This window comes from Ctenopharyngodon idella, chromosome 18 (genome assembly GCF_019924925.1).
Source record: "Ctenopharyngodon idella isolate HZGC_01 chromosome 18, HZGC01, whole genome shotgun sequence".
In the NCBI taxonomy this organism is placed as follows: Eukaryota; Metazoa; Chordata; class Actinopteri; order Cypriniformes; family Xenocyprididae; genus Ctenopharyngodon; species Ctenopharyngodon idella.
The window spans coordinates 11,593,034-11,620,129 of record NC_067237.1 but is presented as its reverse complement, the minus strand read 5'-3'; the positions used below and the strand labels follow the sequence as shown (position 1 = coordinate 11,620,129).

Sequence of the window (27,096 nt, the reverse complement as noted above, 5' to 3'; positions counted from 1 at the left end):
ATCAGTTTCACTTTTGATCTCAGTGCCCTGAGCAAATGTTGAACAAATGTTCATTGATCAAACCAGAATCACCCCATCAATAAGTGTTGGTATGGAAGTGGCTGAATGGTGTGTCAGAATTTTTCCGTGGAATTCCATGAGGGTTTTCATCTGGGAATGGCATCACAATGTTTTAATAAAACCTGACCTCTGTTTTAATAACCTTATCCTCACATCATCCCCCTGTCATCAGCAGGTTATTTTCCACAGAAATCTGTATCATCCACTAGAAACACATAATCTCAGCATGCATTAATGTCTTTAACAGTCTAGTGCAGCTTTGTCATGTCTTGAGGAGGGTGGTGGGAATTCCCTGGCACATAGCCCTGTGTTGGAATGGAGTGGGAGGACAGACATCCGGTTAGTTTCCAGGCAGACTGTCCTTACTTGATTAGGCTTGCCACACAACATGTTTTCACATGTTGTACACGAATATCCAAAATAACTTAAACAACTGACTGCAAAAATATATTTTTGTTACAAATCTACACTATGTTTCTCATCTTAAAAATCATCTGATCTAAAGGCATGTGCTGAAATGCTTGACATTGGTTAGACAAATAAACATTGAATGAATGTACTCAAAGAAGTAAAATTGAAGTAAAATTCAGTTAACAAGTGTCCAATGTAGATGGGCACAGCAATTAACTCCTTCAGTACAGCTTAAAAAGCATGCCAGGATGCCAAAGATGGGTAAAAAAAAAATATTTAAAAAGTTATAATAATGAACAAATAGTAGATGTGTGTGTGTGTGTGGGGGGGGGGGGGGGGGGGGGGGGGGGGGGGGGGGGATATATAGAATATATAGTTTGTACAGTATAAAAAAAAATATGTCTATGAAAAGTCTCCACGGAAACCCAATGTGTGTGTGTGTGTGTGTGTGTGTGTGTGTGTGTGTGTGTGTGTGTGTGTGTGTGTGTGTGTTACAGTGGATATAAAAAGTCTACACACCCTGGTAAAACTTTTTTAATGCAAAAATTGAAAGAAAGAAAGATCAATCATAACAGAACTTTTGTACATTTAATGTAAATATGACAATCTATGCAATTCCAATGAAAACCAAAGTGATGCATTTCAGAGAAAAAAGATAAAAATAAAAGCTTAAAATAAAATAACTACATAAGTGTGCACACCCTTTTATAACTGGGCGTGTGGCTGTCTTCAGAATTAACTATTCATCAAGCTCATGTGAAAAATTACACACCTGAAGTGACTCTGATAAACTCCAAATAAATCTCAGCTATTCTTGTAAGATTTTTCTGACAACTTCTTGGTTGCATACTACTACTACAAGACCCATGGAGTGTTCGGCCTTTCCGGAAATGGCCGAGCACCCACAGGATCTGCACTAATGATTTTAAGGCTAATAATAATGATTATTATTAATAATAAATCCTATTTCCGGAAATGGATGAGCACTTCCAGGATCGGCGCTAATGATCATTAATAATAGTGTTTATTATTAATAATAAATCCTATGGTTTTGAAGAATGAATGGAGGCTCCTTGGCCAACTGAAGATTGTCATGGAAATGCTTGATGTATTTTGTATTGATTTTGTATTGTAAAAGTGCTGGTAAAATGTATTTTGTATTGAAAGTACACCAACCCTGTCTATAAAAAGTGAGAGTATTTAGAATATCACAAATAGCCTAAATAGATTGACAAGATTATGACACACATAATAATTCTTAATAAATCATTGTCTATTTCACCCCATCACCAAATTATAGCCAAGAAGCATACAGTTAAGACAGCTGTTTCAACTTAATAATACACAATAAAACAATATACAGAAAGATTCATTAACAGAACTGTAAGCTTGTTCTGTTCTTTTGTTGGTAGACTAGATTTCTAAAATTAGGGATGGGCCACAAATCCATGAGTGCAGTTTGCAAAACCGTGTAAACGGATTGCAAAAGCGTACGCATGGATTATGAATTTGTGGGTACGGATTGAAAAACCGAAGGTACGGTTTACAAATCTGTGACACATTCGGAAATTTGTGGGTATAGTTTATTAACCCATGGGCACGATTTGTTAAACTGAGGGAACGATTTAAGAATCTGTGAGTACGGTTTATAAACTGAGGGGACGGATTGCAAAACTGTGGCCACGGATTTGCGGGTCTTATTTTTTTTTTTTCCTCCTCGAGGTGACTTCCCGGGCTCCGTAGTAAACAGATATGAGTCACATATGGGCCAAGAAAATCAGATTTGGGCCACATTTACCTGCAGTGTGAACGTAGCCTTTGTTTCTTTTTTCTATTTGTTTCTCTCTCTCTCTCTCTCTCTCTCTCTCTCTCTCTCTCTCTCTTCTCTTTTTTCCCTTTGAATTGGTTTCGTCCCATATCCTCCTCTCCCAACCCATTTACACAGACCAGATAAGCAGACCTGTTGTAAGGTTCTTATTGGTTTACATTTTGAAATTATGTTGTAAAAATAGTATTGGCAAGTATATATATGTACAAAATCTATTATGTACAATATAGATAGTAAGTAAAGAATACAGTCAGTTTAGCAGCTAGGCATTGGGTTATTTATTTGCTGTATAAAGGGGCAGAGACACTTTTCACTTCTCTTCTGGTTACCTATCCAAAGCAGTTTCGCTATGAGAGTGACTGTATAGTCAGTCTGCATGAAGACTGACATTTAAATCTGAATCTCCTCCAAATGGAAGTGTTTTTTAATGTCTATTAAAAGTGTCTTCATTGCTGCATGTTTACTATTAGTGGAACAGAAATTAGAAAAATAATAATGGCCAGAATATTCATGAGCCCTCTCAGTGTTACACCCACTGCATCTGCTCCCTACACGGACAGCCAGGGCTCCATCTCCTGAGTTTTAGTTCCTTCTCTCACAGTTGCCATTTACACGACACCGTTTTCAACTAAAAACGGAAAACCTTTTATGCATTTGGTCATTCATTTACTAAAACAAGAGCATTTTGGGGGACTAAAAATGCAAACTTTTGAAAACGGGTTTCAAAGTTCAAGTTTTTGAAAACAATATAGTTATTGTCTCCGTGTAAACTACAAAAATGTTAATTTGTTAAAATGTTGACATTATGCGCATGTATATTATGTGTTCAGTTTATAGGCGCGTAGTTTTTCTTTACAGTGCGACCTTGCCAACTACTGGCATGGCATGCATAACACAGCGTTTTCAAAGTGCCCTTATTATGGTATTTGAAAGGCTCCTAATTTTGTTTTAGAGGTCTCCTACAACAGGTTTACATGCATCAAAGGTCAAAAAACGCTTTCATTTTCTCATAATATACATTGCATATCACCACATTGTTCAGTAATCATCAAACGACTCGATGGATGAATCAGTCTCTTTAAATCCCTCCTTTCTGAGAGCCTGCTCTGCTCTGATTTGCCAGATGGCCCAGTCTGTTGTGATTGGTCTACCGCTTACAGCGCAAGTCGGAAACAAACGGCCATTACCAGTTAACTGATTCAGCTCCAGAGGCCTCCGGAGCTCAGCAATTGTACACACTGTTAAGGCAATAACGACGGCGTCGATTTTACCATAACAATCTGAGCGCGAATTCGATGATGAAACATCCATCCAGCCTCCATCACAAGAACGACTTAAGTTTCTCAGTGATACACTACTCAGTTTGAGGTACATTATGAGATGTAATTCCTCACTATCAGCATTAACAAGTGTATGTCTACCAACAAATCTATGTGTATATTTCTAAATTATTGCGGTGCACAAGTGGGAACTGTATCATTAACAATAACGGTGCATTAGCACAGCACTAACGTGAATGACTGATTTAACATTAAAGTTTGTAAAACAAATCTTGCTCCATCCTTTATCATTACACAAAGTAGTGAGAACAACAGACAATCTGTATTAATGGACACAGTTTTAGGTAATAGTGGCCAACGACTGATTAGCAGAAGTATTTCAGGAAGCCAGAGACATACACAATATAGCTAAAACACAAAACTATGTGTTTAGAACACTCTGTATAAAATACATCAGAAATTAATCACACTTACAGTTTGTGATTCTGAGGAGCAAGTTGGTCCAAATAAAGCAGGTACTGTCCCATCTTTAATCACTGATTCTTGAAAATAAACCAAATTTCCTTTCACAGCACAGAGCACAGCGTCTTGTCGACATGTTATCCACACAAACAAGCTACAGCGTTTGGGGGTTCAAGTTTTCGCGGGATGTCCACGCAGGATGTAGGTAGGCATTATGCAAATGTGTTAACTTGTGATGTGTTAACTTCACGAAATGGGATTCGAACTAAAAAAGACTTGCTTAAGCGGTTCAGAGTCGACTCTTTCTTTTGAGAGACAATGGGCCCTATTTTAACGATCTAAGCGCGTGGTCTAAAGCGCACGGTGCAAGTGCACTTAGGGCATGTCCGAAACCACTTTTGCTAGTTGAACAAAGGGAAAATGGTCTAAAAGGGTTGTCCCTATTCTCTTAATGAATAATAGGTGTTTTTTGGGCGAAACGTACAATCAGAGTCTCATCTCTCATTCCCTTTAAAAGCCAGTTGCGCTCACGCCATGGCGAATTCACAGTTTAAATGGCGGAATTTGCAAGCGAAAAAACTCAATGCTTTTCTAGTGAGGAGAACGATCTGCTCGTGTGCGAGGTTAAAGCGCCCCAGCAGACCATATCCGGGACAAGCCGGATTCCACCAAAGCATTTTTATCTTTATGCACACAAAAATAATCTTTTACATTGTGATCCTTTTATTTTTAATATTTGGCATGTTTGTGTGCTGCTGAGCGTCCCTGTGTGTGTGTAATAAGCAAAGTGTACACATAGGCACATATTTCTAACACGCTCTTTAAGTAACAAAAAAAAAAAAAAAAAAAAAAAATTGCGCCATTGACTTTAGATTTAGCAGTCTATTTCAGTTGCCTCAAAATTGCAAATTGCCGACAATGCACCTGAACATACCTCGTTTTCAGACCAGCACGCCCACGGGCGCGCAAATGGGCGCAAATGCATTTGCTAATTTAAACATTGTGGCGCAGGACGTGAAAATGATAACTGCATCAGGCTGAAACTAGCAAAAAACACTTGCGTTGCGCATGGTGCCGCATTGCGCCAGGTGTATGATAGGGCCCAATAACTTTATTTATGATGCACTTTCAGCTTTACAACTTTGCGGTCTGTTTACATTCCCATACAGCTACATTACACACTGCATGAAAGGTAATTTTCAAAAATCCATAACAGGGGAAAACATAGAAAAAAGCTTTTAATAAATATTTTTAATGTGCGTGAATAAATCCAACCACCCCTGTGACAGAGTTAAGTTTCACTTTCCATGATCCATGACCGACAGAGGGCATCTTGGTGGCAGGGATTAAATCTTTAACAATGTCTGGGATAAGAAAATCTTAAGTGTAGAATTGGATACACTTTGAAATGGTAAAAGATGATCCAAAAAAAAAAAAGTAAGATGCAAGTTGTGCCAACAGCTCATGTCCTCTAAACAACAAACATTGCGCACGCTTCTGCCGGCCAACGTTAACGAGTTGACTAGCACACTATTTGAAGACTCAAACGGACACAGGCAGATCGCGTGAAAGACTGGATTTTTTTTTTTTTTTTTTTTTTTTTTTTCCGATCAGGTAGGCCTACAAGTGATTTCAAAACATTTCAGCCGGTTCTAATTTGATTTTTGGATGCTGTGAATGTTTAGCTAAAAAGACTGCCACAGTTTAGCGTTTATTGTCTCTGCAGTTATAAAGACAAAGTTAACAATTCTTTCGTTATTTCAATAATTTTTTTAATTTTAATTTATTTATTGATCACTCTGGGTTATCTAATTTAACTATTTGTGGCTTGTGTTTTGAATATATGTTCCCCCGCACTTTAGGCATTTCGCACTTGTGACTTGATTATGACCATTTCATTTTTTATTATTATTATTTTTATTTATTAGAATGGTATATTCTGTTCTAATTCAATTCTGTAAATTAATTTTATTGTTTTTCGGTGCATCGGTGTTGCGCTGTAGAGTTAAAGCTTGCACAGGCAATTTAGCCGATTTAATTTGTTTTGCCGACATGTGAAATGCATATAGGCTACCTATCTGCAGTGTGGCCTTTCTGCAGTTATATATATATATATATATATTTAGGTTTATTGATATTTTCAAAAATCCATAACAGGGGCACTTTAATAATTTTCGTGGATCCGTGTAAACAAGGGATTTTTTTAAAACACTTTAATAATTTTCGTGGATCCGTGTGAACAAGGGATTTTTTTTAAAACATTGTAGGCGAAAAACACAAAAAAAAATTTTTTTGTCGTTGTCATGTAAATGTACCCTCAAACTGCATTTTCCATAATCCTCTGCGTGGACTCATTTTCTCCTCGCACCTGTTTCCTATTAGTCCTGGACTATTTAAGCTCCCTACATTTGCTCACGCTTTGTGAAGTCTTGTTAGCCTAGCCTGCAATTCTGAGCATTTGTATTACTGTCACTTTTTCCTGTGTTTGCATTCAATCATTTAGCAGATGCTTTTATCCAAAGCAACTTACAAATGAGAAGAACAATAGAAGAAATCAAACCAACAATAGAGCAATATAAGTGCTAAGTGTATATTGCTAGTCCCAGTTAGTCTAGCATATATACCATATACGTAGCAAATAGTGTTGTCAAATCGATTAATCACGATTAATCTAATCTTACATAAAAGTTTGTTTACATTATGTGTATATATATATATATATATATATATATATATATATATATATATACATACATACATATATATATACACATAATGTATGCGTGTGTCTGTGTGTATATACATATATACACACTAGGGGTGAATAGTCGACGATTCGATGCTTCGATAGGAGGAGCCTGATTCGATTACCAATCTCACAGTCGAATCTTCGCAGGGGTGTTATGAGACGAGATACGGGGGTGCTCAATATCTGGTTTTACATAGACCTACCGGTTTTCTCCCAATAAGTTAAAACGGCCTATTATGATAATGCTATAAATAAAAATGTGAAAAGAAAAAAGCTTTTAATAAATATTTTTAATGTGCGTGAATAAATCCAACCACCCCTGTGACAGAGTTAAGTTTCACTTTCCATGATCCATGACCGACAGAGGGCATCTTGGTGGCAGGGATTAAATCTTTAACAATGTCTGGGATAAGAAAATCTTAAGTGTAGAATTGGATACACTTTGAAATGGTAAAAGATGATCCAAAAAAAAAAAAAGTAAGATGCAAGTTGTGCCAACAGCTCATGTCCTCTAAACAACAAACATTGCGCACGCTTCTGCCGGCCAACGTTAACGAGTTGACTAGCACACTATTTGAAGACTCAAACGGACACAGGCAGATCGCGTGAAAGACTGGATTTTTTTTTTTTTTTTTTTTTTTTTCCGATCAGGTAGGCCTACAAGTGATTTCAAAACATTTCAGCCGGTTCTAATTTGATTTTTGGATGCTGTGAATGTTTAGCTAAAAAGACTGCCACAGTTTAGCGTTTATTGTCTCTGCAGTTATAAAGACAAAGTTAACAATTCTTTCGTTATTTTAATAATTTTTTTAATTTTAATTTATTTATTGATCACTCTGGGTTATCTAATTTAACTATTTGTGGCTTGTGTTTTGAATATATGTTCCCCCGCACTTTAGGCATTTCGCACTTGTGACTTGATTATGACCATTTCATTTTTTATTATTATTATTTTTATTTATTAGAATGGTATATTCTGTTCTAATTCAATTCTGTAAATTAATTTTATTGTTTTTCGGTGCATCGGTGTTGCGCTGTAGAGTTAAAGCTTGCACAGGCAATTTAGCCGATTTAATTTGTTTTGCCGACATGTGAAATGCATATAGGCTACCTATCTGCAGTGTGGCCTTTCTGCAGTTATATATATATATATATATTTAGGTTTATTAATCCTAAATGTTTTTATTTATTTTCTTCTATATCTTTGTGTGGTGTTCTGTACATCCTGGCTGTTAATGTTAAATCCACATTGCCTTTCATTTCAATTTAAAAAAGATAAAAAGTCATTGTCAGTTTCGTCTATAACTTGACAGGCAGTTTGGTTGCTTTCTTAGAAAGTTGTTTCTCTGTGCTGTGTGTGAGAGAAAATAAAAGTTGTCTTAAGGCCTGGGCATAGGCTAGGGCTGCACGATTAATCGGACGATTGGGGGGGGGGAAATCATTAAAATCATGCTTAAACGATTTGGCTTAGTGCGATTATGAAATCGCAAAGCTGCGATTATTTTTTTATGCGCGGCTTGTCAATAACCTATGGCTCCAAATGCTAATCCATCTGAAAGCACTGCGAGTTTGAATCGCTTATAATGTGCATTTAAAAAAGCAACACGCGTCAAACATCTTTCCAGACATGAGAAGCATTTATTAACATCTTTTCCAACAAAAGACAAAATTTAGACATGTTTTTACTCTAAACTCACTTCATAACGACAGTTGAGCGTCCTTCTGTGAGATGATGTGGCTTCTTACACAGACTAAGGCAGTCGTGTGTTTATTAGTAATGTTTAATCAATCAAAACATTTCAATCTTCTGTTTATTCAGTTACAGCGATAGTATGGGATTTCCTGGAATGACGCGTGTTCTACTTCGGCAGCAGGGCATATTTGCAGTTTCTGCGCGAGAGCGCCCTCTGGCTTTCAAATGTAGAAGCATTTACTACTGATCACAGAGCCGTACAGCTCTGACAAACTACGCATGAAATAATCGCAGCCTTTGCCAAAAAGCGTGATAAAATTGCGATAAATCGTGCAATTAGTATAGGCCTAGTATAGGCCTTACTTCATTTTCCACGTCCCGCTCCATCTCGTGCATAGTTGAGTGCGCGAGCCTTTCAAAGTAGCCTATACTCCTTTGGCCTTGAGCGCGGAAAGAGTTTGTGCGCACTATCTAGTGAACTGGTGTTTTTCAAGCTCACACATATGATTCGACTATCAGTCGACTATAGGCAGTCTGATTAGAATCTGATTCGACTATGTAAATCCATAGTCGGGGACACCCCTAATACACACACACTATAAATATATGTGTGTGTGTATACACAGACACAAAGACATATATATAATATATGAATGTAATAATATACATACATACATATTATGTAAACAAAGTTTTAAGTTAGATGTGATTAATCGATTTGACAACACTTGTAGCAAGGTTTTTTTAATGAATAAAAAATAAATAGATATGCAGAATATAATAGTAAATATTTGTCAAGATATACAGACCAGAGAGATAGCGTAACGTTAAAGGCAAGCTTTATTTAACACAGCAGAATGAGAATGGTAATGGTGGTGGATGAACAGGTAAGTATAAAAGACACAGCTGGAGGATAACAGACAGGTACGTTGCCACACATACACAGACGTTTCTCAGTCACTGATGAATAGTTAACAAGCACTTTCCTTTCTTTTGTTGCAGGACGTACACACGGTACTTGGAATAGGACACGGAACTGGAGACAAGGAGCTGGATACTGGATATCGGAGATGAGGAGAATGGAGACTTAGGTGAGGAGAGGAACAGCAGGTAAGGAGTTGTCAGGTAGGTAACGATTTAAATTACTGATTATGAATGGAATTTGATACTTACAACTGATAATGCCCAAACGCGCTGAGTCAGAGCCAGTTGCGTTCAGTCAGTGTTTACAGTTGGTGTTTAAATTCTGTGTGTAAGTATTTTAATCTGCTTCAGTCGAAGGAAACAGTCTTTGTGTGTTGAGCTCAGTCTTAGAATGTTTTAGCTAGTCGTTAAGTGTGTCCCTGGCTTAAGATGAGACTAGACCAGGGGTGCTTCTCAATATCCCTCCTTGTTTCCTCGCTCCTCCGTCCTCCATCCTATGACCCGGAAACCGATCAAGCTCAGCCATCTTGAAGGACATCTCAATTCTCTAATTGCACCACGAGGAGGCGAGGAACGAGGAGTGAGGAATCTTCCTGAGGAGTCATGAGCGAGGATACACAGGTGTATCCTTTGCGGAAGTCTTTCTCGTCGAGAAAAGTGATGCACGTATAAATTCTCCTCCCCCTTCATATCTGTCACAATAATTTAAATGTATGCTTTACTTTTGCAGTTTAAATAAACTTTACACCTTGCATATTTCAACGGGGCATCTTGCTTTATTAATATTTATTATAATTTTTTAAATAACTAAACTTTAACAACATATGGGTAGATCCCTCGAGACAGATCCCCCCTGATGACGCTTTGAAGTGACGATAAAGGGAGCGAGGATATCATTTCACTTAATTCAATTCCTCTGTCTTCGCGTCTTTTCCTTGTGTCCTTCACTCACGCGAGGAAAGGAAACAAGGATGCACAAATAAGAATTGAGAATCACCCAATGAGTGTATGTGTGGAGAGTCCTTGTAACTGGTGCAGGCAAAATGAGTGACAGCTGGTGATGATTAAAACTCTGGTGATTGCGATCATTGTGGCGAAGCAGTGCTTTCAGATGGATTAGCATTTGGAGTTAGGTGAAGCCTGGTGATTCCGTGACAGTACCCCCCTCTAAACGGACCACTCCTGGGGGCCGACGACTCCAACAATGACAAGGTGGGCGACCCCTTTTGCATAGTGCAGGTTTCTCAGGATGGGAACTGTGGAAGGTGGTGAGTAACTCAGGGTCCAGTGTGTCACCTCTAGGAACCCAAGATCGTTCCTCTGGGCCGTAGCCTTCCCAGTCCACCAAATAATCCAGTACACCACCCCGGGAGTCGACGATCTCTCGAACTGTAAAGACTCCTCCATCTTCCACCACAGAAGGCAAGGGAGGTACGCCACCATCACCAGGCTCTGTGGAAGGGAAAGAAACAGGTGAGTGATACAGCTTGAGTTGAGAGACATGGAATACAGGGTGAATGCGGTAGTGGTCTGGCAGCCTGAGTTGAAAGGATACCGGATAGATCTCCTTGGTGATTTCAAAGGGGCCAATGTACCTGGGAATCAGCTTCTTGCAAGGTAGACGTAACCTGATGTTTTTGGTTGAAAGCCATACCTTCTGCCCCAGACGGTAGTTTGAAGTAGATGATCTACGTGTGTCAGCATGTTGTTTTTGTCTTCTTATGGCCCCTTGAAGATGATGGTGAGCTGAGTCCCAGACTCTCTCACTCTCCTGGAACCAGTGGTTGACTGATGGTACATCCGATGGTTCCACCTACCAGGGGAACATGGGTGGTTGGTAGCCGAGTACACACTGAAATGGAGTAAGACCCATTTTTTGCTGATGAAGGGAGTTTTGTGTGTTCTCAGCCCAAGCTAGATACAGGCTCCAGGAGTTCTGGTGGTTATGGCAGAAGGTTCGGAGGTTTCTGTCTGCCCTTTGGTTCGAGGAAGGTATCCAGAGGAGAGGCTTACAGTCACATATAGGAGTTTCATGAAAGCCTTCCAAACTCTGGAAATAAACTAAGGCCCCCTGTCAGATGCAATGTCTTTGGGAATCCCAAAGATTCTGAAGACGTGATTGAAAAGGAGCTCTGTGGTCTCCATGGCAGTGGGTAATCCTTTGAGGGGAATAAGATGACATGATTTAGAAAAATGATCCACAATTACCAGGATGCAAGTGTTACCTTGGGTTGGAGGTAGATCCGTGATAAAATCCACCCCTAGATGTGACCAGGAGAGATTTGGAACAGGCAGAGGAAGGAGCTTGCCAGATGGGACAGATGGGAGATGTTGTGGAGTCTACGAGATGGCTCAATCCGTACACCTACTCACGAACCTTCTGATGTCACGTGCCATACTGGGCCACCAGAAACGATCTTGTAGAAATGAGAGGGTTTGAGAGATGAGTTCCCGGCTGACCCAGAGTCAGTGAGTGTGGTGACTGGATAGGAAACATCAGAGACAGAAATTAATACTTTGGTAGTTAATGGAGAAGAACTGATACAGTCTGCTTAAAAAAACTCACTAAAGGGCATGGAGGACGGATAGGGCACTCAAGGATGACATGCTCAGAAGCACCGCAATACAAACATAACCCCTGGGTCAGCTGTTTTCTGCGTTCAGCCATAGATAAACATGTTGACTCAATCTGCATTGGTTCTGGTTCTGGAGAATTGGATGACTCTGGATGGTGCGAGGAGGCAGAGCATTGCTTACCCGGGCTGGATTCCTCACACCCCTGCCTACGATCGGTGACTCAAGACCACAAGAATCATCGCATGCAGTGAGATGCAGCCGCAGAGATGGTGTCTGTAAGTGGAGCCCTTGTCTGTAAGTGATGAGTAGAGCACTCTCATTCTATCCGCTTGCTGCTGCTAATGTGTGAAACTTAAAAGCATAATCAGTAACTGTGTAGCAGGTCTGGATTGCTGCCAAATTGTCTCTGCCTATTGCAGTGCTCTTCCCTTTAACAATGAGATAATAAAAGCGATCTTCGCTCTCTCCATGGGAAATCGCTGCGGCTGCATTTCGAGGGCCAGCGAGCATTGTAGCAGGAATCCGTTGCACTCCTCCGTCGAGCCAGAGTAGGGCACCGGGTTGGCCATGGGACTTGCGACTATGGCAGGTGGCAAAGAAGTGATTGGTGCAGTGACTGTGGTGGTGGATGGATTGGTGAGTGAGCGGTGAAGGAGATCCACAAGCATTTGAAACTGGTCCAGTTGTGAAGTACTCATGCTGTTGTGCTATTTGTTGACCAGAGACCAGAGAGATAGTAAGTAATGTTAAAGGCAAGCTTTATTGAATACAGCAGAATGGTAATGCTGTGGATGAAGTACTAGGTAAGTATAGAAGAGACAGCTGGAGGATAACAGACAGGTACGTTGCCACGCACACACGTTTCTCAGTCACTGATGAATAGTTAACAAACACTTTCCTTTCTTTTCTTGCAGTACGTACACTCGGTACTTGGAATAGGACACAGAACTGAAGACTGGAGATCGGAGACTAGGAGAATGAGATTGGAGATGAGGAGAATGGAGACTTGGGTGAGGAGAGGAACAACAGGTAAGGAGTCGTCAGGTAGGTAACAAATCGGGAGAGACATGAGGTAAGTCTAAGATGAGACTAGACAATGAGTGTGTGGAGAGTCTTTATAACTGGTGCAGGTAAAATGAGTGACAGCTGATGATGATTAAAACTCTGGTGATTGTGATCATTGTGGCTGTGTGTAGGTGGAGCCTGGTGATTCTGTGACAATATTAGTATTAATGGGTCAAGTGTTGACGAAAAAGATGCATCTTTAGCCATTTCATGAAATGGCTAAAGACTCAGCAGTTCAGGTTGACTTAAGCAGGTCATTCCACCAGCATGGAACAGTCAAGGTAAAGGTTCCGTGAAAGTGATTTTGTTCCTCTTTAGGATGGCACCACAAGGCGGCGTTCACTTGCAGAACGCAAGCTTCTTAAGGGCACGTAAGTCTGAAGTAGTAAGTTTAGGTATAGGGGTGCAGAGCCAGTGGTTGTTCTAAAAGAAAGTAACGCCGGATTCACACCGCAAGCGTGAGCGGCACGTGAGCAGCACGTAAGTATTCAGCGAGTATTCACACTGGAAGCGTTTGTACAGCGTCACAGCAGTGGCTCCAAGCTACATATAAGTGAGCATTTCTTTACAAAGACAACTATAAATTAGTTTTTATAAGTTGGTCGTTTATAAACTTGATAGTCTTGAAAGTTTGGTAACATGGGGAGGTGTACAACATAATCATGTAAACGTAAATAACAAACGAACAAACAAGAAGCCTTACATAATCTGCCGCGTGTACATGTTTACAAGACAGCAAACTCAGTGAAAAAAAGACCACAAACTCGGGGTTGATTTGGGTATTGCTGCCTATATAGCCTACCTGTCTCTGTAACAACTAAAAAAATGTTTATATATTTTCTGGCTAGTTTATTTTAGTTTTTTATAAAACACCTATACATTCATCCAAATTGAATAATTAAAAAACAGTTAAATGGGTTAATCTTCTATAAATATTTTTGATTCTTAATTTTCTTTTCTGACATACTCCAATTCTTGTTAAAACACACTAGACATGCTTATTCTGTGCAATTTGAGCACTTCTTGTGTGAAATCATATTTATTTTGTTCATCAAAAGTGTGCTTTCACTTTAATTGAGCGTTAGCAGCGCAGGAAAAATAGACCCAGAGCCGAAACGATCGCGGCACTGCTGCTTCAGCTCCCGCTCCTGCTACGTGCTGCAGCGCAGCCTCTGCGTGCGGTGTGAATGGTCTAATCTGTTAACATGGGTGCCAAAAAAATACGCGCTGCTTACGGTCTGCTGACGCGTGCGGTGTGAAACTGGCCTAATATACTAAAGGACATTGGGAAAGTATGCAAGTTGTTAGGATTGCGCTGCCTCCAACGTGTGACACACGATTTATGAGTGTTAGTAATAGTAGGGATTTGGAAGCACATAGTGAAGAGAGGTCACAAAAAACAGATGAAAACAAGCCATAGAAAAGAGGAAGGTGGAAAAAAGCAATACTGTGCCTTGTCAGTGTCCTTGCTTGGTGGACTCGCACAGGTAGACTCGCTGGTCTTTACATTCTATCAGTCTTAACACGATGAGATCTACAGAGGAGGGCTGCTGTAACCGCTGCCGCAGTATACTAAACAATTATATACCTGCGTGATACAGTGTTATTTAATTCAGCAGGACATGCTTTACTATTTAACAAAACAAAAGGGCTATGCTAGGTCAGCAAAACTGAAAAGCCACGCAACACAGCACAAGAACAAACATGACTTCCACACGTGTTACCACAGTAAAGACAGTTTGACTTGTGCCTGTTTATTACCTTGCCTGCCTGTGAGTTTTAGGTCTGGTATGCCTGTTGATTTTGACTACTCTCCTGCCTAGTGGATTGTACTTGTTTGCCTGGTTGGTCTAAACTTTGTGTACCGAACCTGTTTTTCTGTACAATGTTTTCATTGTTTTGTTAAACTCCATATTAGGGCTGCCCCCTAGTAATCGACTAACCATTAGTCGACTAGAAGAGGCTTGGTCGACCAGGATTTTATTAGTCAGTTAGTCATAGAAAAAAAAAAAAAAAAACAGGAAGTGGCGAAGTCACACATTCCGTGAGGGAGAGATTGTTAACGTCAGGAAATCCAAACATTTGCCTATCATTCATCAACCTCGAATATGGCTCATCACTTGAAACATATAAGTAGTAGCAAAACCAGACCATCCTCCAAAAAAAGGACCTTATTTCAAGCACCTTATTATGATCTATATTTACGTTTTAAAGTCATTCGCCCTCTAGCTGGCGTAAAAATAATGACAGTTTGGGGTTACGTCTGTTGTCATGAAATGACATATGACTGACTACACTCAGCTCAGCCCACCCCACCCCACTTTTATTTCTGTAAACTAACAATAACAGCAAAACGTTGTGCTTTTGTAAAATAATGAAAACAGGTGACGCTTTCTGCAGCCTCGGTCTCAGTGAACTTTAGCACGTAACAAACATGAATCGAAACTCAGCATATACTTGCCTCACAGACATGAGAAATATATCTATAGACGCTTAAAATGTCTACTTTTAAACGAGCAAATTCAAGTGGAAAATAAATATTCTCAGATTATGTATTCCATATGAAACATGCATATATGTATATCCACTACTGTGGAGATGACAAGTCAGCACCATTTAAATCCTCATCCGCATATGGATTCTCGGCCTCTTCGCAACAGAAGACTTTGCCGCAATAGGATCCAGCAGCAGTTTAACAGCTACACAAGATTGTTACTGCACAAGCGGAAATGCTGGCCAATCACTATCAGCAACTCTGCAAGCTCACCACATTGATGGAAGAGCACGTCAGATCTGTGCAGTGGCAATCCAGCACAAGCATGTCTCATGATTAGGCTCCTCCCGAACCTACGATTGGAAATTCATTTAACGGCATGCCAAGTAGGTGTCGAGGCTTTCTCATGCAATGTGATCTCTTCCTAACCAAACAACCACATCTTTATCCTACTGAAGAATCTTGTGTTTTTTGTTTTGTTTTGTTTGTGGCATTGCTGTTGTCAGAAGAGTGCTAGACTGGGCAAACATCATGAAAGCGAATTGCAACGCTCATAAACCCATTTAATCTCCCACATTCGAAAGGTATTTGAGCATTCTAAGGGGGGCAAAGATGCAGGGAAGCTTCTTCTGAGTGTGAAACAAGGACAGAGATCAACTGCTGACTTTGCTTTATCGTTCTGCACGCTCACTGCTCAAACTGTATGGGTTGAAGACACTTTAAAACTGTTATTTTGGACTACCTGATCCATTCGGTCAACTGTAATAAAAGCTACACAATGGCAAGTGGAAATATTGGTTTAATTCAGCCATATGTTTGAACCGGAAACTGATTCCAAAGAAGAAGAGGAAAAGCGAAGTACAGTTTCTGAATGATAATGCATTTTATGTATCGCTCCATTTGCAAAACTGCAACTGTTAGTATCCTCAATTCCCAAACTATTAAAAAGTGTAATTAAAAGGAAAGGTATTGTGACAGCGGTAAATATGCCTCTGTCCCAACTTTTGTGGAGTGTGTTGCAACCATCAAAATCAAAATTTGTTTATATTTACAAAATACAATTAAGTTGGTCAGTGAAAATCTTTTCTTTGTGCATTTGTCAGTTAAATAAAGGTTCAAAATAATTAACAAATCACAGATTCTTGATTTAATGCATTTTACAAAAAACTTTTCTGGAAATGGGGTTGTACATAATTCACCCACTATATATGTACCCGATTTTTCCCGTCCATTCCTAAAGATGTTGTTATGCTCACTGTTAAAATGCCCACAAAGAAAGAAAACATTTGCTGCAGGGACATACACACACAACAGGTCTAACATGGTTATTGGTAAAGATAGGAATGTCCTGCTCTGCATGGTGATGGGATTGGTTACGTTTGTGATGGTAGGAAACAGTGGCGGTTTCAAACCGCGTTTTTGAGACCATCTTTGGTACACTGCAGTTTTAAGGAGAAAATACTTTGCTATGGTGTTGAATTGATGAATTTACACATAGTTTGTCTTAAAAACTTGAATTTCACCAAAGGGGAAATCCCTATTTAGTGTGTTACGTGTATGCCAGATAGATATCTGCTACCTGACCTGAGCCCAACGGGTCCTGAAGAACTCGGGTTTCAGGTTGGGTTTGGGTCAATGTTTCATGATGTCTTCGGGTTCGGGTTTGTAACTAAGAAAAACTATATATATATAGCCTATGTAGTGAAGGTTTGAGTGCTGTCTGCTGTGTTGTGGCCAAAAGAGCGCACAAGAGCAAATTTATATATAATTTATATATTAACAGAACTGTTTTGCACGTGTGCCCCCAATCTCACATGCTCTTTCAGTCACAACACAGCAGACGGCACTCAAACCTTAACTATGAGTGCAATAAGACAAACAATTACTGAGGGAAAACTTCAAATGATACAGGGAAGTCTGCACTACATTGAATTCTACCAACTAATGGAAAAAAATATTCATCAGTCATAGTCACTCTTCATGTTTGATGGAAAACAGGTGAGCCGGGGGATAGCACAAAATTATAGGCTAGTACATAAATCTCTAAAATTACTATGCAATAAATTTGTGTGAAGTGAATGAGTGTAAACTGAGCACAGTGCAAATCAAATAGCCATTGTTTGTGTCTCAGAAATCAGAGCTTTGTCAAGAGTAGGCTACTCTCAATAAAATACTGCATCATGAACATTTTCTACTATTTGATATGTATATTTAAATGTTTTAAACCTTGAGAGATGATATGATAGACGATATGATACACAAATGAGTGAAAACTCTATAAATGAAATGAGCACAGCGCGTTTGTAATCAAATAGCGTTTCTCTCGAGTCTCTCAGAAATCAGCTTTGTCAAAAGTAGGCTGCTATCAACTAAAACATTACATCATACACATTTTCTACTATTTGATGTGTATTTAAATGTTTAAAACATTGTACGATATGATAAATTAATGAGTGCAAACTATATGAATGAAATGAAGCACGATAGCCTAGCAAGTGAAATAGCCACGTCGCCATCTCTGCCGTCATACACATTTTCTACCACTTGATGTGTCTATTTAAATGTTTTAAATCTTGTACGACGTGGTCTTGTCATTTCAACCAATAAATAGCTCAGTGATTACATGAAGTGTAGGTCTTACAAAGCTGTGGCTTATGGTAGCAAGAATACAGGTACATCTCTATACAGCAATGGATTTCGGGTTCGAGCTTAAACTTAAGCCTAAACTTCGGGCTTAAACTTAAACAATACCGCTCGGGTTCGGGTCGGGTCAAACGATCTCGGGTACGGGCCGGGTTCGGGCTTCAGTTTAAAGCCCGTGCAGACCTCTAATGCCAGGTTAAAGAGATGGGTCTTTAATCTAGATTTAAACTGACAAAGTTTAAATTTAGCTTTATGCCAAGATGAAAAAATATAAGTTTCACAAGACTACAATCTCCTTTCTGGGCTACATAATCTTTCCTGAGGGTGTGGCCATGGATCCATCTAAGACAGTGTTTCTTAAAGGGTACATAACACACACAGTTTCGGCCAATCTCATGTTATTCTTGAGTACCTATAGAGTAGTATAGCATCCTTCATATCTCAGAAAAGTCTTTAGTTTTATCAGATTTATAAAAGAAAGATATGCTGTACTGAGTCTTTCCAAAAACAGCCGAGCTCCTGGAGGTGTGCTGTGGGCGAAGCTAAGGAGTGACGAGCACGTGCAGCTTTTGCGTAGCAAAGCTATCAATGGTCAGCTAAACAAATGTATTTAAACACACACAATACACCATCGCATTATCTCTGGATAACTTTTGATTCATTATACGTTCGTCTTGTTTACATTATATGCACTTACACGCCGACTGCCAACAAAACAGAAATTTGATGCAGTTTTACTTACCACCTGCGGTTCCAACTCATGACGGGGATCTTTTATCGCTGTGACCGCTCCATCTTTCAGTTTCAAACGATCTGTAAATCCAGCGTCGACCTGGGCCTTGTTAATAAAACCATAAGCTCCAATCCTGAGGGCTCGAGCAGCCACGGAAAAACACAAAATATTCCATTCATTTTAACCAATAAAAAACTGATTGCAACTTTCAGACACGACTTTATCCTTATTTTGATAGTTAATTTAAGGCGGTTTCTATGGTTATTTTAATGACAAATGTAGAGGGCGCATCAATGTAATGCGTGAGCACAAATCTCTCAGCTCCACTTAATGCTGGGTTCTTTGGGAAGCAAGGTTATCTTTCCCTCACAACCAAAAACACACTTCTTTGGTGACATTGTTGATTTCGTGGTCTAAAAACAAAGTGATAAATTCTTTCTCGAGCAAGTCCTGTGCAGCGCTGCCGATGACTTCCGTAACCCGAACAAAGCACATTGATGGGCATGCTCTTGCTCTTGCTCTCTCGCTCTGGTTGATGTGTGTGCACGCGCTCTTCCAGGAGAAGTGCCTATACAAAGAATTCCACCCTTTATTGCGTAATACAGGGCCATACTTGAAAAAAAATTTGCACAGACATACTCCGTCATATGTCCAACTAATTTTTTTAAACTTTGGCCATGTTTAGCAAGAGAATCCAACTCTTTAACACTGTAAATAAGTCAGAATGCATGAAATAGCATTATACCCCCCCTTTAACTAGTGGATTGAGACCCAAAAGTGGGTTGCAAGACCGTTTTGAGTGGGTCACAGAGTGTGCAGTCAAAGAAACAACAACAAATGTAATTCTATGTTTTTCTGATGCAAGACTTTTATTCTGAAAGATGTGCATGAAAGCTATTGTCAGATGCAGTTTAAGTAAAGAATGCCTGATTAAAACATGTAGCCCTGATGGTCTCTGTTCTACTCCCGGTCAATCAACCAGGTTCCAAGAACACTAAGGCAGATGCGTTGTCCTGTATCCATTGCAACACCAATCAGAAGGCTAATGAATCTTCGATACTCCCACCAACCCTTATTTTGTCCCCAGTGCAATTGGATATCATGGAGGAGATCACTCAGGCCCAGACATAAGAACCCACTCCTCCAGACTGTCCTCCTGACAAGACCTTAATGCCCAGCTCTCTGCTCCAGAGAATTATCCAATGGGTTCACTGCTCAAACAGCTCTGCATCTTCTGAGGCATGACCTTCCTGAACAAAGTCCTAAAATGATTGAACGGCAGGGAAATACCGATCTAGAATGATGCATAATCTGGTTCAACATACGGAGCACCGGGTGTTGTCAGCTCAGTGCCTTGAGCATGACACAAGGCATGATCCCTGTGTTCTTAACACCTGCATGTAATTACATCTGTAATTCATTTCTGTAATTACATTTATAATTACACTGTTGACCCATCCCTTACACCTTACCCCTACCTTTAAACCTACCCATACCATCAAAGCTTTCCCTAACCTTACCCATATCCCACCTCAATAGCAGCAAAAGTGTTTTGCAATTCAATATGAACCCAATAAGTACATTGTACTTATTTTTTGATGTAAGTACATGGAAAAAAATTTTAAATATGTGATTTTGGTGATCAAAGATGAGTTTTAAGGCATAAAATTATCGACTGCAGGGGGACTTATAGTGTATATCGATACTGTAAGACAAATGTACTTAGACTTTTACACAACAATAATGTACAAAAACAGAAAAGTTTTTCCTTTGCGTTTTTCACGTACAGACGACAACGTTGTCAAAATGATCCCTGTTCACACGGATCAATGAAAACGACTAAAAATGCTGTATTATGCATGCCGGGCCAGTAGTTGGCGATGTCACTTTGTAAAGAAACATTACACGCCGATATACTGAAACCCCTAATACGCATGCACATGACGTCACCGTTTTCACAAATTCGTGTTTTTGTAGTTTACACGGAAACAATAACGGTATCATTTTCAAAAACTTTGTCAAATTATGTTTTGACAATTTCTCCTTCCATATCACATTTTTTCCATCACCATGTCCCTTCAGTGGCTCCATAGTATAAGCCAAGTATACTCAAGTATAATTTTGATAAGTATATAGCTGATTTGTACATACAAATAGATTGAAAGTATACTCCCTTATTTTTAGTTTAAAAGAAGTATACTAATAGAACACTTGACTATTCAAGTGTAAGTGTAGTTTGTAAGAGTCCTCAAGACTGATATGTTTTAGTAGAATGTTGTATTTTACTAAGGCAGCTTTAGTGATCAACCTTCAGTTAAAATTTTGTCACAACATAAGAAAAATGCCCAGTAATATAGTAAATCCCCTTTAATAAGCTCTTGTTCTCTAAAATCAGCCTGACAAATCAACTACCATTACAACAACATTAATAATATTTTCTGAGTTCAGAGGCTCATGTTGCAAGCTTCTTGCACTAATGACATTCACGTGATAAGCAGTGCTGAACTAATGCAATATCAGCAAGTCCCCCTCAAACCAGAGTTCCCCTTATTCACTCATTTACCCCTTCATCCTCCAATGTGAAGTTGAACTAATTGTTCAAGTCAATTTTACAGTCACTTTAGGATCACACATCAGCTCTGATGTGTGGTGGCAACACAGTGGAGCCAACTGCAACAGGAAAACCCCCTTCACACCTTCACAGAACAATAGAATACTCAAAAAACCAATGCAGACAGACCTACCTCCAAAACCATGAACGGTTCTGCCATTTGTGTGACAAACAGAAAACAAATCAGAAAAGATTAACAATGCAGTTCAAGATCTGGTGACAGAACTTTTAGCAAAATGCAAACTTTTAGCATTGATCAATGCAGCATTTCAGCATTTTTTAGCTACTGTAACTGTGGAAGTGATGCTTCTAGTCCTAGAAAACTTCCTCTGTGCGCCTTCCGTGTACTGTTTGCAACACGCGGTTATGCCTTTAGCTGGAGATAAGACTGTGAAAACATGTTGATATCTACAATGGTAGCAAATCTCCTTTCTGATAAAGTCAAAACTTAAACATTTCTTGAAGAAGCAGAATGTTTAGATTCTTTGGGTTTCACATTAAATGCCCAAAATTAAAAAAGTAAAAAAAAAAAAAAAATTGCACTGTGTCAAATGTGTTATTTACTAGTCTGCAAAATGCTATATAGTCTCACCTGTTTATTCAGGTGAATCCAAGGTATGTTCCGCTTTTAGCATAATGATCTGCAGAAAGAAATATGATTGTGACCAAACTGTTCTTGTTGCTTAACCATTGCATTCTATGCTGATTCAGCCCAACTGGTACAGCTATGGTTTCATTTTCCACTGTGGGTCTGATAAGATCTTTGGAACAAAATAAAAATGTGTCAGTGGTCACACTTTAGATTAGGGTACACATATTTACTATTAACTAGGCGTTTTCCCTGAATAATCTCATAATTACTGCTTATTGATAGTAAGTAATGTAGTTGTTTTAGTGGTTATTTTTTAGGTATGGGGTAGGGTTAAAGGATCTAGTACATGGTTATGCAGAATAAGGCATTAATATGTGCTTTATAAGTAGCCTACAAAAACAGCCAATATGCTAGTAATATGCAAGCTAATAAGCAACTAGTTAATAGTAAATATGTATACCTAATCTAAAGTGTTACAATGTCAGTTGCTATATTGGTAACCGTGTTATGGAGCATGATCAGATATTTCTTTTAATTCAATTATTAACTTGTTTTACTTTGCTCAAATATACTATAAAAAGTAATTTTGTGGGACCTGTTATTACAACTTAAATAAATGCATCGTTGCACATTAAAAATTATAATTTATTGATTTAATTAAACCTTTTAAGTTGCAAACTTATGATCTGTTGACATAATAATGTTGATCATTACATTAACTTAAAGGTTTAGTTCACCCAAAAATGCAAAATTCTGTCATTAATTACTCACCATCATGTCATTCCAAACCAGTAAGACATTTGTTCATCTTCAGAACACAATGAAGATCTTTGAAATCAGAGAGCTTTCTGTCCTGCCATTGACAGCCTACGCAACTACTAATTTAATGCCCCCAAAAAGTAGTGAAGACATCATTAAACTAATCCATGTGATTCCAGTGGTTTAACCTCAGTTTTATGAAGGGATGCGAGTGCTTTGTTTGTGCAAAAAACATAATTTACCACTTTATTTACAAAATATTTTTTCCAACGCACGTTCACGCAACAATGTCTGCTCTCATGTCAACACAACACACATGCATCGTGGTGCTCTCATGAACGTGCACTGGAATATAAAAAAAAAAAAAAGCAAAGTACTCGCGTCCAGGGGCATGGGAAGATGTTTTAGGTTAGGGGTGCTGCATGTGTTTTTTTTATTTTTATTTTTTTATGTTAACCTGAATAAGAAATATCGATTCTATAAAATGCTTCAAAACTCCATGAAGAACAACAAGTGTATCTTTGAGAACACTCGTTTGAACAGCATACACACTGGGACATTTGAATGCACATCACATTTTTGACATTATTGATACATTAATGATTATTGATATGGCTTGCAATCGTAATGCAACGGACTGGTCTACGGGAACTTAAATAAAAGGGTTTTTGAGCTGTTTACACTGTCATGTACAATAAAACATCCTGCACAGTGACAAGAAATAAAAATGAGCACAAAAAACCTCCCTACCTTACACTTGCGCACAGGAGTAGAGTGGGCGAATTTATTCTACACACATTGCAACGGTCACAATATGACATCACACTCTGCACATATCTTTTAAAAAAAAACTTAATTTAACATATAAATAACACTTTTTTTAATAGCCCATTTAAAGTGTTTATTACAAATAAATTACTAAATGCTGAAAATGAATAAATGTAAATTAACAAAAATTTGCATTGCAATTACAATGCTGTGAAAACAGGGGGCACCCCCAGCACCCCTACTTCCCGCACCCCTGCTCGAGTCGCTTCATTAAATTGTGGTTAAACCACTGGAGACAAATGGATTACTTTTATAATGTTTTTACTGCCTTTCTGGGGCTTGAAATTGGTAGTTGCATAGGCTGTCAAGTCTTTAAAAAAACTTTTAAAATGGGCAGTGGATTTCTAGTTCAAAGTATGCTTTAGAACTTGATAAGGAGAATAAATGTTGAAATTAAATGTTATTTTATTTATTTTTAGTGAAAGCAAAGACCTGTTAGTGTTTAATACTGTTATGTTTGACATTTAAAAGAGTTTTGTGGTTACCATTGTGCTGATGAGTAGACTACATGAAGGTGAACATGGCACTATTGCCACTGACAAGTCATTTCTTACTTGTTAGCTAAATTTAAAGTTAAAGTTAATTTTTGTTGAATTAAGTTACATTTAGCTTGTGCTATTTTAACTGAAATAGAAAAGATTAAGACATGGCTACAACTGAAGTAGTTGCAGCAACATTTTTTTTTTTTTTTTTTTTGAGTATACAACTTGTACAAAAATGTGTTTATGTTACAAATGATTAAGTTCCTCTAACTCAATGTAGTTTCGTTAGTAGATAATGTCATTCATAGTTGTTGTAACTCTAGTTTTTTGAGTCAAAACATATTTTTTTTTAGATTGTAGCAGGCTTGGGTAGCTACAAAGAAACTGGTAGCCAGGCAACAGACAAGTGACCAATACTGAGTGGTGACATTATAACATGCATTCTACCAGCATGGTACAGCACGGTTAGCCAACAATGCTGAGAATTCCGGGCAGAGGACGGTTTGTGGGAATTTAAATGAAACCAATTCCTTACCATTCTTAGCTAAGCCCAGCTAATGGCATGGATCATCACAGGGAGCTTGAGCAGAGGGTGTCAGGACTCAGGTTTGATCTCTCTCTCTCTTTCTCTCTCTCTCTCTCTCTCTCTACTCTGCCTTTCTAGTTGTGTTTTTGTTTTAATTTCCTCTCGTTGGTTTGTCACCTGTTCTATATTTACATTTACTCATTTAGCAAATGCTTTTATCAACAGTGACAAATGGGGAATTCAACAAATAATTAATCTTGAGGCAATAACACAAGAAATACTACCAATACAAAGTTTTAAACATTGTCTAGAATAGTACAAACTAGAAAAGGAGAGGATTTAAGAAATAGTGAAAGCATAGAAGATTTTTAAGAGTCAGCAGAATAGAGTTAAGTGCTCACTGTACCATTGTCATGTGGTTTTGGGGTTTGTTTCATGTTTATAGTTTCATGTAAATAGTCATAGTCATGTTTCATGTTTTATTTTGAAGTTTAGTCATGTTTCATGTTCCTGTTTGCCATGTGCTTCCCTTGTTTGCAGGGGCGTCATAAGTGGGGGGGAAAGGGTGACAGAGTGCATAGGGCCCTGGCATGTGAGGGGCCCTCCATGATCCTGAAATTATTATTATTATTATTATTATTACTATTTTACGATTGTGCGCGTACATTGTGTCTGCGCTATTTCTCCGTTTGCTCGTTTGACAAGCTTTGGCACATGTCTGTGTAGGCACCTCTCACGAGCACAGCATGCACGCAATTCACATGATTTGATTGGTTGTCTATGAACGTTGCAAAGTGCTAATTGGCTGTGAGGGAGAGTGGACTTGCCGGAAAGGAGCATTGAGCATTCATCACAGTTCAGTGATATTCGAGTTGCAATGCCGCCGCGTTTTTTTTTAGGCAAAAAGAGGAGGAGAGAGAAACATAAACATAGTAAGGGAAAACAATTCCTTTCAAATTTCTTTTCAAAGAGACCAAGTGAGAACCTATATTGTTTGAGCGAGGTGACGGCGACCTATATGCCTCTGTTTATGTTGTGTAAATAGATGTTTGCTGCACGAGAGTCTGCATTTTCCTACATAATAAGAAACAACTTATTTGTAAGATATCATTCTCTAAACACAGAAGTAACAAGAAAAGTGTGACAAATCTGTATGTGAGATAAACTGTAAATTTATGTAAACAATGTTTGTGTGGATCTCAGATTAAAATAGTTTAAAATAGTGTATAGTTTAACATTTTAACTTTATTAAAACATATACTATAATACTTTTAATTACTTTATAATACTTACATTTTTTTTTTAGTAACAAATAGGGATGTTATACAAAAATCTAGTGATACCACCAAAAGTGCACAATACTCAATACCAAAGTCGATACCACGGTAAAAATATGTAAAAATACAAATAAAACAATGCTATATATTTTTTTCCAGGTAGGTCTAATAGTAGTAAGTAAAAATACCACAGAAATTGAATAATCAAATATAAAATAACTCTCCATAGTCATAACTGTATAAATTAAATATAGATTAATCCTTATTAAAGCTTTTCTTTTGTTGTTTGATTATCATTTATAATACAGACAGTCAATAGTAGACAGTAGCATGTTTTAAAGGCTGCTGTCACTAAGACCTAATGGACGGAGACAACACATGCTGTTCACATTCACATAACCAACGCAAATATACGCCAAGACGGGCATTTTGACATAACTGTGTGTGTATTTGAACGTTTATGTGTAATAAACCGCGAAAATTTGACACTCGCGAGAGGCGGCTATGAGTTTTTTCTCTCTAAGACATAGCTTACATTTTACCGTAATGTTCTTGCCTACCTGTGTCAAAAAAGTGAAGTAATTGAATTATTTCCATTCTGCAAAACAGCCACTCGCTTCTGCCGACATCTTCAGCTAACTACGCAGCCAACTGGTGCGCTCAACTGCACTACAGCTAGTGATTTCAAAGAGGCAGCGTTCACTTTTACCTTTAGATGACAAATTTAGATTTTAAATTCAATATTGATTTAAACAGAACTGTTGAACTAATTTACAGTATGTAACGCAAGTACATTATAAGTAACTCTAATTAAATTACCTAAAAATGAACAGTACTTAGTAACGCGTTACACCCAACACTGATCATGGGATGCTCGATGGCAATGGGCCCCGTCACACTGTCTTTGCATAGGGCACAAGATTTAGTGCTACGCCCCTGCTTGTTTGTGTCATGTTCTAGTCATGTGATCCTGCCATGTGCTCCCCTTGTCATGTGTCCTATTTTGTCATTGGTTCATTGGTTTGATTGTGCACAGGTGTGTCTTGTTTAGTCCTTGTGTATTTAAGCCCTCATGTTTGCCATGCATCTTTGTGTAGTATTG

The 27,096-nt window shown here is 38.6% G+C and overlaps 1 protein-coding gene across 7 annotated transcripts in view; it reads right to left on the bottom strand.

Annotated features, from left to right (window-relative positions):
* Nucleotides 1–27,096, bottom strand: part of dusp22a (dual specificity phosphatase 22a) — a 103,722-nt gene that overhangs the window by 976 nt on the left and 75,650 nt on the right. For 2 of the 7 annotated variants that reach the window (XR_007926252.1, XR_007926254.1), the window contains 2 exons: nt 18,929–19,487; nt 9,306–11,889 (listed from right to left, as the gene is read on the bottom strand). The exons of 2 other annotated variants lie outside the window; for them this stretch is intronic. Coding sequence is in view for 1 of the 5 variants with exons in the window: in XM_051871057.1 (XP_051727017.1) it covers nt 22,127–22,171 (45 nt within the window). In the remaining 4 variants the exon portion in view is untranslated. Of the gene's footprint in view, nt 1–9,305; nt 11,890–18,928; nt 19,488–22,122; nt 22,172–27,096 lie in introns of those variants that run through there. 3 more of the 7 variants (XR_007926253.1, XR_007926255.1, XM_051871057.1) reach the window with 3 other exon arrangements.